Here is a 12,219-nt window from a genome sequence, read left to right on the forward strand (position 1 = left end):
CAAAACACATTTAAAAGGCCAAATTACCTGTTACAGTGTGTACAAATGTGCATGTGCACACTTTTGTGTGTGTGTGTGTGTGTGTGTGTGTGTGTGTGTGTGGGTGTGTGTGTGCGCGCACGCGTGCGTGCGTGAGTGTGTGCGTGTGCATATATGTGTGTATGCAAGTGCATATGTGCTAATAGAATTCTGCTGTCCAACTCACAGCTGTGTCCTGCTGATGAGTCCCAGGAGGCCCCAGCATGTGTCTGTGGTTACTATGTTAAGGCTCTTGCATGAAACCATGTGTAGGTCATTACGCTCTCTCTCTCTTTCTCTCTCAATCCTGGTATCTTCTAGTTTGTCTTGCTCCCCCCACACCACTTCCCCACTACCCTTCCTCAGCCCAGCCCAGCCCCCTCCTCTCTGTTTCCCCTCACTCTGCCAAAGCTCCAACTTATACCACTCTGCACCCATCTGAGGCCCGGCCTCTGTATCTCTCTAGTTGAGCCAAGTGAGTATTTCAATAAAGAGATTTGCAGACCTACTTATATTTGCCTCACTTATATTTTTTTGGAGGATTCTTGTTGCAGAGTCAGGTAATGCATATTGTTGATTGAAAATGCATTGTACAAAAAAAGAAATGCTTTTCATTAAAATAGAAGAGGTTGTATTTTTCAAATAAGAAAGTTATTACCGGTAGTAGGTTGTTGTTTTGAGTGGATCATTAACTTTTATGGATGGTCTTATTTCCATTGTAAGTGCAAAATAAATCTCTAGATTCCCCAGGATGTGCATTTCAGCAAAAAACCCTCTCGGACTGGCTGGTAGCAGTTTAAATTCACTTTTAATTATCCGAACATGGTGAAGCCGTTCAGACTCCTCACTGGTTTGTATTTTGCCTTTTATTTACACACACAAACACACACGCACACGCACAAAAATTACATTACTTTACAAAAAAATTAAATCTTCCCCTGACTCAAAACTGTGAATGTAGATATATTTTTAAAGTGACGTCTTAGTTCAAATGGTACCCAGATTTAAATTTTAATACCTACTTCTAGTAGTAACAAAAAAAAAAAAATTGGTCTTCTTCTTCAGCTGCTTCATGGTAGTTTAAGATCAACTTGGTGCCTCACTACCACCTTGTGGTGGCAATAATACATTACAACCAGAGTGCTCTTAACATTAGGTTAAAAAAAACATACTCTCCACATTCATCTATCATAACAACCATGTGATTTCCCCCCAAAATATTCCGACATCGTGTGAGTGTACTTGACTCAGAAAGTTTAGCGTCTTAGTCGTTGTGATCTAATAAAGCATGCCTGATCAATAGTTGAGGCAGTCCTTCACACTGCTGTAGTTTACATATTTGTCCCTTGGGACATAGAGGAGATTTATGATCATAACTCCTGTTTGGTGTTGTCCACAGAACCACATTGTGGACAGGGTGTAAGCACATTTCTTTGGGATTGGCTTGTTTAACTGATTTACCATTATAAATGAGAGAGAAAAAAAGACCTGCTACTTTTGGTGTATTGTACTGAAAGCCAGCTCTGAATTGGAGCAGTTTCCACACTCGCGTCTCTCCAAAGTTGGACGCAAGCCCAGCTTGTCCTTATCCCAAAAGTCAACCCATCCCCCACAAAGGGGGTCAGTCCAAACTGACGTTTACAAGGACTCCTAATCTGCTGAGAGACTGATGAGTCCCCTTCCAAAATAACCTCCTGGGTTTGTCAAAAACGTTGTTGAGCACTTTGCCATCAATCTCAATTTTACCGTTTTGTTTCTTTTCAAGAAAATGCACACTTGTGTAGCTAAATACTGGCTTGCTTATATAGCTCTCTTGTCCATAACACTTTAGACATGTTGTGTTTATGATATTCAGAGAGTTATTCTCTGTACCTGCGCTGCCAGGGTCTGCTCTGCATACAGACACATGGGGAAACTAAAGCCAGCTGGCTTTGCAGTCTGCCATCTGTTCTGATTTATGTAAGACTGTTAACCCTGGACTAGGACGGCTCCCACTAGCTCTCTAGCACAGAGTTAAATGAACAGATAAGAGATAGACTAGGTTTGAAATATGGGGTGCTTTAGGGAGCAGAATTTGCAAGACACTAATGAGATAAATGATCACTTTTTTTGTAAGCAAAAGAAAAAAAAATAATTCAAAATTCTCCAAGAAAAATAAACAGCGAACTACCATTTAGACAAAATAAAGTTGGATGTCGTTTTTGGCAGCGGGGATTTAAAACTTTAATTAAAATTTACAATAAATGGATTTCCAAACAAAAACAGACTTTATTGACAGATGCAAACAAAAAGAAAGAATGAACATTGTATCGTAGTGTGTAGATACCAGGGGTGTACAAATACGTAGATCCATATCAATACAATACAATTGCATCAAACATATTGATCATGCTGTCATCTTCAAGAGGATGCAGAATGATTGAACTGCATTTGGATTTTGAAGACTAGGTTAAGTGGTTAAGTTCTGTTAAAATGTTTTGTTTGAGACATTAAACAGTTTTAATGTATGTAAAAATGACTTAAGTCTTAATCTTTCAATGTGAATTTATTAAAGCTCCACATCTTATATTTTTTCAATACTGAAAGGTTATCAATAGCACTTTTAAGTCAACTGATTTAAAAAAATGCACTTAAATATGAGACCGTATTGAACAGGCGATCTATATTGCATAGTTTTGACAGTTGACTTAATTGACTCAAATTGACTTAAATGGAATTAAATTGAATCAAAATCATATCGTCATTTGTAATAATGACAAATGTAGCGTCCATCCTGTAGTTTGAAAGAGCGATAAAGGAAGCCATCTTTATCAAAAGGGAAAGACCAGCATTGGGCAATGGGGGAGTTCAGCTTTCAGTCATAACCCTGTTTAAAAACTCATTCCAAAGAAATTACATGAATAGTTCCAGAGTGATTTTATGAAATGAAATGAAATGAAATGAAATGAAATGAAATGAAATTTTATTCGAACATGATACAAATATAAAAATAAAATAGTGCACAGTAACAAGAAGTGCATAAGAAAGAAGAGAAAATACATATTTTTTGTTTCAGTTAACATATCATGCTCAAAATGGGGTAGGAAGAAGTGAGAACTTATAAACTCCTACCCCTAAAGATTCAAGTGACCACGTACACAATCCGCTCCAAATAAAAGACCATATGGAGACTTGAGCCCCACTTATATGGAGCTGCTCTCCAGTAACATTTTTGTTGCGATCCAGACTCTCGTTGACACGACACCAATGACCAGAGTCTCACATCGGCACTTTTTGAAACCAAGTCTCAGAGTGAAAGTTTTCAGTGAACACCCCCCGCGGAGGTGTGAAGTACTCTGCAGGTGTGAACGCACACGTATGCAGAACACACGGCTGTAGGGTTTATTCTACGTGTTCACATGTGCATGGACAGATAAACACAAAAACAATGTGCTGCTTACCTTGAATACTTTGTTCATGGGAAATGAAGACAGGTGGCTGTTTACAATGAGGTGGATGCTAAGGGTCAGAAGCATATGCGTATTTAATGACATGATAAAATCACAGCGCCATTTAGTGGCCTGCATGACTACTACTACAGCTGACTCAAGGTGGCTTGGGGGTGGCATCTAAGCATGAAATTTTTTTTACCAATCAACATTCAAAAATACAGGCAGTTTCCACGAAGCATTCTTGTGTAAACACAGCCTTGGTCTCGAAAAGTCCAGGAACAAAAATGTTACGCTTTTGCAGAAAACCAACTTCGTGTAAATGCGTCCAAAGACTGCAGGATAGGTGTTGATCATAACACCTATTCAGCACAAACTGAGCGAAATCCAGACTTCCATTTAAGTCTGCTGTAGTAGACCTGACGCGGGGACGCACACGGGGCATGTCCGCGGAGCGAAGTACGCCCGAATATGTGGGAGCCTTTAGTGAGGAAAGGAGACTTCAGGTGTCAAAAACTAAATTAGAGGCAACTTAGATGTGAGAAACTACTCAATATGAGATGTGTGAGCAACGTGTACACAAGCATGATTAACGGTGCTAAGACCCTCATCCGGGCTGTGATTGGTTGTTTCTAATTAAGCTGTGTATTTCTACACATGGCAGTAGGAGCACAGGGGGAAGGCAGAGGAGCTCAGTTTTATTCACAGATTATCTGTCTCACATTATACTATTACAACATGGTGATAGTTCTAACAAATAATAAAAAAATATATTTTTTTAATAAAATTTACTTATTGCAGCTTTAGCAATCTCTAAGTTGCTTTTTGTTGTTTTTTTGTTTTAAGAGTGTTTGTGATTGTAGGGGCCTTGTCCATAGTGATGCGCACTCACAGTCATGCCATGTATGCTGAATAAACATCAATCATTGATTTTTAAGTGCTTTTCATTATCACTTTTATCGTAGGCATTACAAAATATTTTGATTAGCTGTTAAGCTCCTGTCAAAGATTCCTACTGCATGTACGTTCGTCTTTTAAACAAAAGCCCGATAGTGATGTTATTGGGTAACATGTAGCTTTTCAACAGGGTCACGGACCGAGCTTGACCCATTAACACTAATGGTAGTTAAAGGTTTTTCCTTGATGCTTGCTGCTCTGTGTGCGGAGTGTTCAAGATGAAGGGCTGGAAAAGCACAAAAAGTCTGGAAAGCTCATGCCCCACTTCTGATTAGCAGGCTGTTGACTTGCATTAGGGCTGGGGGGTGTGGAGCAGCGAGAGGTCAGGGCAGACATATTTAATGCTTGTGAAGTAATGGGGCTGAATCAGCAGATAGCTCCACGGGGAGCCATTAGTCCAGACATGTGTCATTAACCCTTTCCCTGGACTAAGCTTCAGTTCTGCCCAACCCCACATCCTCCAAAACCCCCACCATTAAGACCAGAGTTCTGTTTTAGGTTGTTTTAAGAAAATATGTACGGGCAACACAAAACATTTGACACACATGCAAACTTTTCAATTATATTTTCTAAACATTTGCATTCTAATTCTCAATCTATGCATAACTTTTTCCACATCTTTCAGACTCCAAAACATCTGAGAAGTGTTTTAGCAAACCTTTCCCAGATGCATTGAGGTTGAAATTTTTAGTTATGCCCCGCTGATTAAGAAAACGTAATAAATTAATCTTAAGTCACCTCATTTTCTTTGCACATCTACCCTTTTAGAGTGCACTGTATAGGAGTTTGACACTGAACAGTTGGGCTGCTATGATTGAGAGCCGAAACTGGAAAAAGTAACAGGGGCCATAACCTGTCCTTGCCTCGGGGCTAATTTTTTGTTAACATAACCTCTTTGCAAGCGTCCCCCGTATTGGTTTCGGCTGCAGGGCAACAATAGAGTGAAGGGGCAGGCTCACAACACCTGCCAGTCTTAATGGTAAACATATGTGGAGAAACGCAGAGCAAGTGAGGAGGAGGAAGGGAGGACGGGGACGGGGGGTGGGGGGGGCAGTAAGGGCACTTCTTCAGCAGCCTGAGCGTTAATGGATTGGCTTTGGTTTTCAGTGTGTGCAAACGTCCCCTTTGTTTGAGGAGCTGACAGTACGTCTGTATATGCCTGGGATGGTTTGCATGGCGTGAGCCAGTGTGCGTACGTTGACACCTAGACCCCAGAGCGGTTCAGAAAGAAAAAAAGGTGAAAATTCGTGGGTAAAGGCCACTTTTTAACTCATTTACCACAGTGTTATAACTTTCAGTAAAGTTACCTGTTCTTTGCCCAGAGTTTCTTCTCCTCTGGAATATAGGATGCAGGACTGTACATTCAAGTCACAGAAATCTGTGCGTGTTAATGCTTTCGTTATCTTGGTTAATCATCTCGAGTCTTGCACCACCGTTTAGACTGCTATGCTGTGTGTATATTTAGTTGGTCTGTATAACCTCATTGTGAGTTTGAGGGGTCTCACCCGCTTTTCCCCCCACCCCCAGACTTCTGCTAGGAACTATACGTCATGTCTGCCACCTTCTCCCTGACCACAAAGCTGCCCATTATGGATAGACAGAAGTCAGTGACCAAAGTGGATTTGAGTTTGATGAAGCCCAACTCTTGTTTGCCGTTTCTCTCTCCTAAATCTTACATTTTAGCCTTTGTGCATCTTTACGGCTGTTTGTGTTCCTTCTTTCTGTATTATCTTTCTGCACTAATAATAAATCTCTTTCCAGTCTTGTCTAGTAGAATTCCCAAGTATCCTGTGGAGTTTTATCCCTTTAGGCTGCAATAAAACCAGTTGCCAAATGTTTTGCCAATGGCTGATTCATCTCCTCTTGCTGTTTTGCCTCTTTTCAGTTGCTGCCATCACTACCACTTTAGTAATAGACAATTCCTACCTGCTACATTTTCTATTAATAGAGTTAAGTAGTTATTGATTAATAAAACACCACCTTGAGGGTTTTTGGTACCAAAAGCAAAAAATAGCAACTTTTCTGCTGTATTTAGACATAACAATTTCAAATTGGCCAAATGTGTGTTTGAACAATGATGCGAACTATCATTTACTGGTGAGAATAAAAGGATAAAAGATTAGCAACCTTTATCATTGAATGAATAAGACTGAGTGTTATCCAGACTCGTGATTTTTGTTAAAACTCGTATCAAAAGATCTTAAGTTTGCATCTGATTTTCTGTCTTCTCTGCTCTATGAAAAGGTGAAGAGGAAAATGATTGAAGGTTCTCTATTTCACTTCCCATCCACGTTTAGCTTTGTTACACAGAATTTCCCCACTCGATGTTCATTAAAGTTTTCTCTTACTGTCTGAGTCTCAGGCTTTTAAGCTCCTTCTCCATTATCTCTCTAACCACTTAATATCTGATTTGGTTCCACCCAAGTTGAGTGCATCTCTGTTATCGTGTGTTCCTCACTATTTTGGGGGTGAATATATGCAGGAACTTGGGCAGGCCACAAGCACTCAGAAGCTGTGGTTGATGTTCCGATGATGTGATTTGTGCAATACTTGACAATGAAGAACCTCAAGGTTGTGGTTATGATGAAGTCCAGTAATCCCAGATGGCAAACTTCTCATTGCGCGACTATAACCTAGTCTTTATGCTCCTTCGCACTAAAAGCTGAGTTATAGTCATGTTTTCAGAGGTTTGCATTTTGCACGCACAAGCCGAGCAAGCTTTGATACTTGACATGTGCCTTGGTGCAGTATTCTCCAGTAATAAACCATCATAGAGGGATCATATGAATGCCAGTATGCTCTACAAGAGCACCTTCCAAATCATCTAGTTTAAGTGAATGGTGGTGCGTGCAAATTGTGCCGAGCTGCAAAAATTCAGAGGTGCGTGACCAGACGCCGCAACAGCATGCAATGCCAACGCAGATAAGCATAGACGGCGTGTTTGGCATGTGCCCCCCTGTACTCGACTTAATGCGTACGCTATAAGTCTAGCTTGAGCTGCTCTCTCATAGCAGACTCCGTGTCCGCTGGTCTACTGTGGCGGTTGAGATTTTTGGGGGGGAATTTGCTCATGTAATGATGTGTAAAAAAAAAAAAAAAAGGGCCAATGAAGGAAAACAGCTTGGCGCAGTTTGCACTACCAATCAAGTGGTTACGAAAAATCGGGAGCAACCGCGCAGGAAACAAATCTGGCTGGAGCGAACTGGTTCAGAACCAGTAAAAGCCACACCTGTGGAGAAGTGGCTCACGTCTGAAGGGAAGATAGGAATCCAGCTCTATTGCTCTTTCTGTGTCAAAGTAGTCACTGCCCATTGTCCTTCAAAAAATTACCATGATTACTTATCAATGGTAATCATACATAAAAAATAATTGTCTGGATTTCTCAATTATAAAAAATAAACAGGGACACAGTGTGTCTCTTAATAAATTTAACAGCCTGTTTCTCAACTCAAGGCACTGCCTTTGCACCCTGACTGAAAACAATATATTCCTTGAAAGTGAAAGTGACAGCCTAGTGAGTTGAGGAGAGAATGAAAGGTTAACTCTACTGACCTGACATATTAGGCTTTTTTAAGCTACTTGTCAAAATTAGAAAGACTAGAGAGCATGCCATTCAATTTAGACAGATTTGTATTGATGTTTATAAGTCAGAAAATCGCTACAATAAAATAACTGCTCGCCTAAATTTGCAGATTTCTACAGTCAGAACAATACTTAAGAACTACTGGAAATATTATTGACAGGACTTGAGGACTTAGCACACAATAGCTGCTATGAAATTAACTATAAAATTGCACAAATTGAAAGCACAAAAATGAATTTGCTTAATGGAAACACGCCAATTTTGAAAAAAAAATCATGTTTTTGCGCAAGGATATGGTGGTTTTTCAGTCGTATCGAAATAGATCTATTTTTCAAAACTGCAGTGGAAACATTTTTTTCACATCATACAGGTCATGTGATCAACAGCCAGAAGTTACTACTGGCGAAAACATCGAAGTAGTCGACAGACTGTAGTGAGAGGATGACGGTTTGTTTTGTTTTTTTCCAGCCAATGTGCAGCTGGCTCCACAGGTCAAAGCTCCCACAGCATCGCACAGTTCTGTCATCCGAATGTGTTGAATCCATAACTCTTCTGTAAAATAGCTGGCTATTTTACACATACATATACCATTGCATATGTACAAGGGGCTTGTCACTCCAACGCTTGAATAAGACGCCAACGTCTCGTCTGATGGCTGATAGAGCGCTGGCGCCATTGCTAAATTATGAATATATCTCGTAGAGCTATTTACATCCATCGCTCCCATAATAAGACTTATCGCATGAACAAGCTGATTCACATGTGATCTTAATGTTATTTCTTATTCAATTTCAACACTGCAATTGTGAAATTGTATTTTTTTTCCCGCAAAGCTCATTTTTACAGAAGTGAAGTGAAAATCGGTTAGTTTAAAAAAAAAAAAAAGTGCAAATCTTTAACTTTAGAAGATACTGAACATCATTTTAAAATGTTTAGACACTCGATTAAAATGCAAACTTTCACTTAATTTTTCTTTGTGGTACGTATTTTAGTGGATATATTCATTTTTATGTTTTCTCTCTCTCACCAGTACCAACGCGCTACACACACACGCGCGCACACACACACACACACACACACGCACACACACACACACACACACACACAAATCAACAGAAACTTAGACACACGTCGTCTCCCGCTGGCTCCAGAAAGTGTCAAATGGCTCAATGTGTTAAAAGCATTAGGTAAGCATGGCTCCAGCAGCGCTCCACAGCCTGATATTGTATGTCTTGCTTCATTACAGTCTGGTGTATACATTCGGCTGCATCTCTGACCCTCCATCTATCCATCCCTCTCACTTCACTCCCTCTGCTCTCTCCCTGGGGTACTTTAAAAGATTGCGGGCCATCTCAAGATGTTAGCAGAAGAATGACTGAGCCCTCCTGTTACTGTAAACGCTGGCCAAGGCTGCCCAGCGGAATAGCTTGTGCAAGCACACCTCAGAAAGACACAAAAAAAGCTCTCAATATGGATAATATATCAATAAAAAAAAGCTAAATTTTTTGTAGATGGGAGAAAAGTTAAAAGTCAAAGAAAAAAAAAAGGAGGGAAAAGTTAAACAGATAGTAAAAGTTCTGAGCTATCCCTCGTCCACATGGGAAAGGTCTTTTTTTTCCCCTCCTTCTTCCCCCTGCAGCTATTTTCGGTTATGACATGACATTAACTGCTGCAAGAGAGCTGACCAAAACCAGCTGAGTGGCATGTGTATGAGGCACACACGAGGACCTGGAGATGGAACGAGATCAAAGCATTTGGCCTGTAACCTGCAGCCTGCCGACTGCCACCCCTCCCCCCCCACCACCGCCCCCGTCAGAGGCAGCGGAGAGGAAATAACGATACACCTCACATCCCGCAGCTGCATGTGTACGAGACAGCGAACACACTGAGGCCTTTACTCCAAGGTTCACCGCAGCACTTGGCCAGCTGCACCACACTTGTCTCTCCCTCGCAAGGAAACCGGCAGGGCAAGGTTAACATTAGCACTTTTCTCCCTTCATAAGCAGTTTACGGTGTGAATGCACGCATTTGTGTTGAAGATCTCGGCTGAGAGATTCCAAGCCCGACTCAGATCGGCCACTTTCAGCCGTGGTAAGTGGATAAAAATCCACTATACTTAGCGCACTGATCTTTAAAACAAATAACACTTGTGGGAAAAAAACTTATTATACCTTATGGAGCCAATGTAGGCTTGTGACTGGTCGTCAGGGGGGATTGTGCTTCAAGGGGGGAAAAAATAGAGGGAAACTTTTAAATGTTGGTCCAGTGTACTCGATCAACACGTTTGCACGCGTCCCGAAGACTTAGGGTGCAAAGTACTGCATATTACCATGTCGAAACAAAAGCGGCAGTGTGGAAAAAAATGTTTTGTTGTGATAAAATTAAATTAAGATATCTGTATGAAAAGACAACAAACTAAAAGATCACAGGTTATTTCTGATACGAAGTGCAGAGAAAATGCAGATTTCATCTTGAAACTGCTTTTCTTGAAGGTCAAATTGTTCTGTCTGGACTTTTAGATCTAAAAACAACAAAAGGCTATCACAGCATTTGTTGTTTTGTTTTTGTTTTACATATTTGGATAAATAAATCTTTAATTTTAAAATATTTTTTACTTTATTTGGAATATCAAAATAATGTAAAAATCAAAAGTAAGAGAAGACCTTCTAAGTCATCTATCTCACTGTACAGAAAGTGATCTACAATTTGAGAGCATTCAAAACAAGTGCCAGTTGTGGCTAGGCGAGCGAGTTTGAACGCAGATGCTGAAAGAAGTCTCCAAAAATCCTGAAATGTCCTCAGGTGACCCACATCAAACTCTTGGATGACTGTACAATCAGAAAGAAACTTTGTAGGAGGTTTTCAAAGGAGGGAACCCCTTTCTGTCAAAGACAAACTTGAAGCTCAGACTAAAGTTTGCCATAGAAAACAAAAAAGTCCATAACTTCTGGAATAATGTTTGAGTCTAAGCTTGAATTGTTTGGACTCCAGAACAGGAGATATTTTTTGGCATCAACCAATTACAGCATTTCTTTTTAATTGCAGTTAAGTATTGTCATGAATTTTAGAAATAGAGATACAAAGCTAAAAGTTCACTTATAATTTATTTTAATTGTATGGAAATCCAGTTTCCTTTGATTGTGTTACCAATGAAATTTGAGAGAATATGCCCCCTGACCAAACCATCCTCCTACATGTAGCTGTTATTGTTTTAAGCTCTTACTGTTGGATTTTTGTCAACAAGAATATCATTAAAATATTCAATATCAGGACACTGGGTGACTGAGTTAGGAGAGCAGGCACCATTTATGAAACTGATGGTAATGGAATGTGAAGCAAAGGCTATTGAAGAGTTTATGGGAGTTCCCCAAGAGTGTGGACTGCATCAACAGCCCCCACATGCAGATTTATCAAGAGTATGGCCTATAAACTGTTGCATCCCTCGAGTTGAGCCACTTGTGAAACGGAAACTAGCTTATTACCCCTGAGGTAAGAAGAGGATATGACTTTTTGCGTGTCATTTGGAAACCAAGGTTCCAAAAGAAGAGTGGTGAGGCACACGATCCAAGTTGCTTGAAGTCAAGTGGGAAGTTTTAACAGCCAATGATGAAGAGGAAGTCTAAAATCAGAGCAGCTATGGTTTAACAGTGTAATTGCTTAGAATCGTTTAATGTCAGGCTGCTTTATTTCTTACATGTAGGAAAAAAATAGGTATCGAATGACTAAGACAACAAAGGTACAAAAACATCTAAAGGGTCAAAGTAACCAGCACTTCCATTGAACCTATTGGCCTATTTTTCTCCGCTCTGCTCCTCTCCCTGCAGTGGTCCTACGCGCTGGAGAAACCCAACACGGGCAGCGTGTTCAACCTGGCCTGGTCTGCGGACGGCACCCAGCTGGCCGGGGCCTGCGGAAACGGACATGTCATCTTTGCCCACGTGGTGGAGCAGCACTGGGAGTGGAAGAACTTTAGCATAACTCTTACCAAAAGAAGAACCATGCAGGTAGAAAGAGTCATCGTTTTCTAAAATGCTGTCCGGCATACCTGATTTATAAAATGCGCTTCTGCAAGTTGCAAAGATACACACCAACCCTGCAGTGACAATGGTCAGTCTGTGTGGCTCGCCACCTTGCTTCCTACAGTTTAAACTTGCACTTAACCACAAGGCAGCGTTTACACGCAGTTAACACGCCCAAGTGTACATATATACACCCACTTTTACACTTTGAGAC

At 40.6% G+C, this 12,219-nt stretch overlaps 1 protein-coding gene across 1 annotated transcript in view; it reads left to right on the forward strand.

Moving 5' to 3' along the window:
* Window positions 1-12,219, forward strand: part of ift80 (intraflagellar transport 80 homolog (Chlamydomonas)) — a 52,738-nt gene that overhangs the window by 24,701 nt on the left and 15,818 nt on the right. The window contains exon 9 of the mRNA XM_007549542.2: window positions 11,811-11,990. Within this exon, the coding sequence (XP_007549604.1) occupies window positions 11,811-11,990 (180 nt within the window). The remainder of the gene's footprint in view (window positions 1-11,810; window positions 11,991-12,219) is intronic.

Source organism: Poecilia formosa, unplaced genomic scaffold (genome assembly GCF_000485575.1).
Source record: "Poecilia formosa unplaced genomic scaffold, Poecilia_formosa-5.1.2 Scaffold31, whole genome shotgun sequence".
Taxonomy (NCBI): Eukaryota; Metazoa; Chordata; class Actinopteri; order Cyprinodontiformes; family Poeciliidae; genus Poecilia; species Poecilia formosa.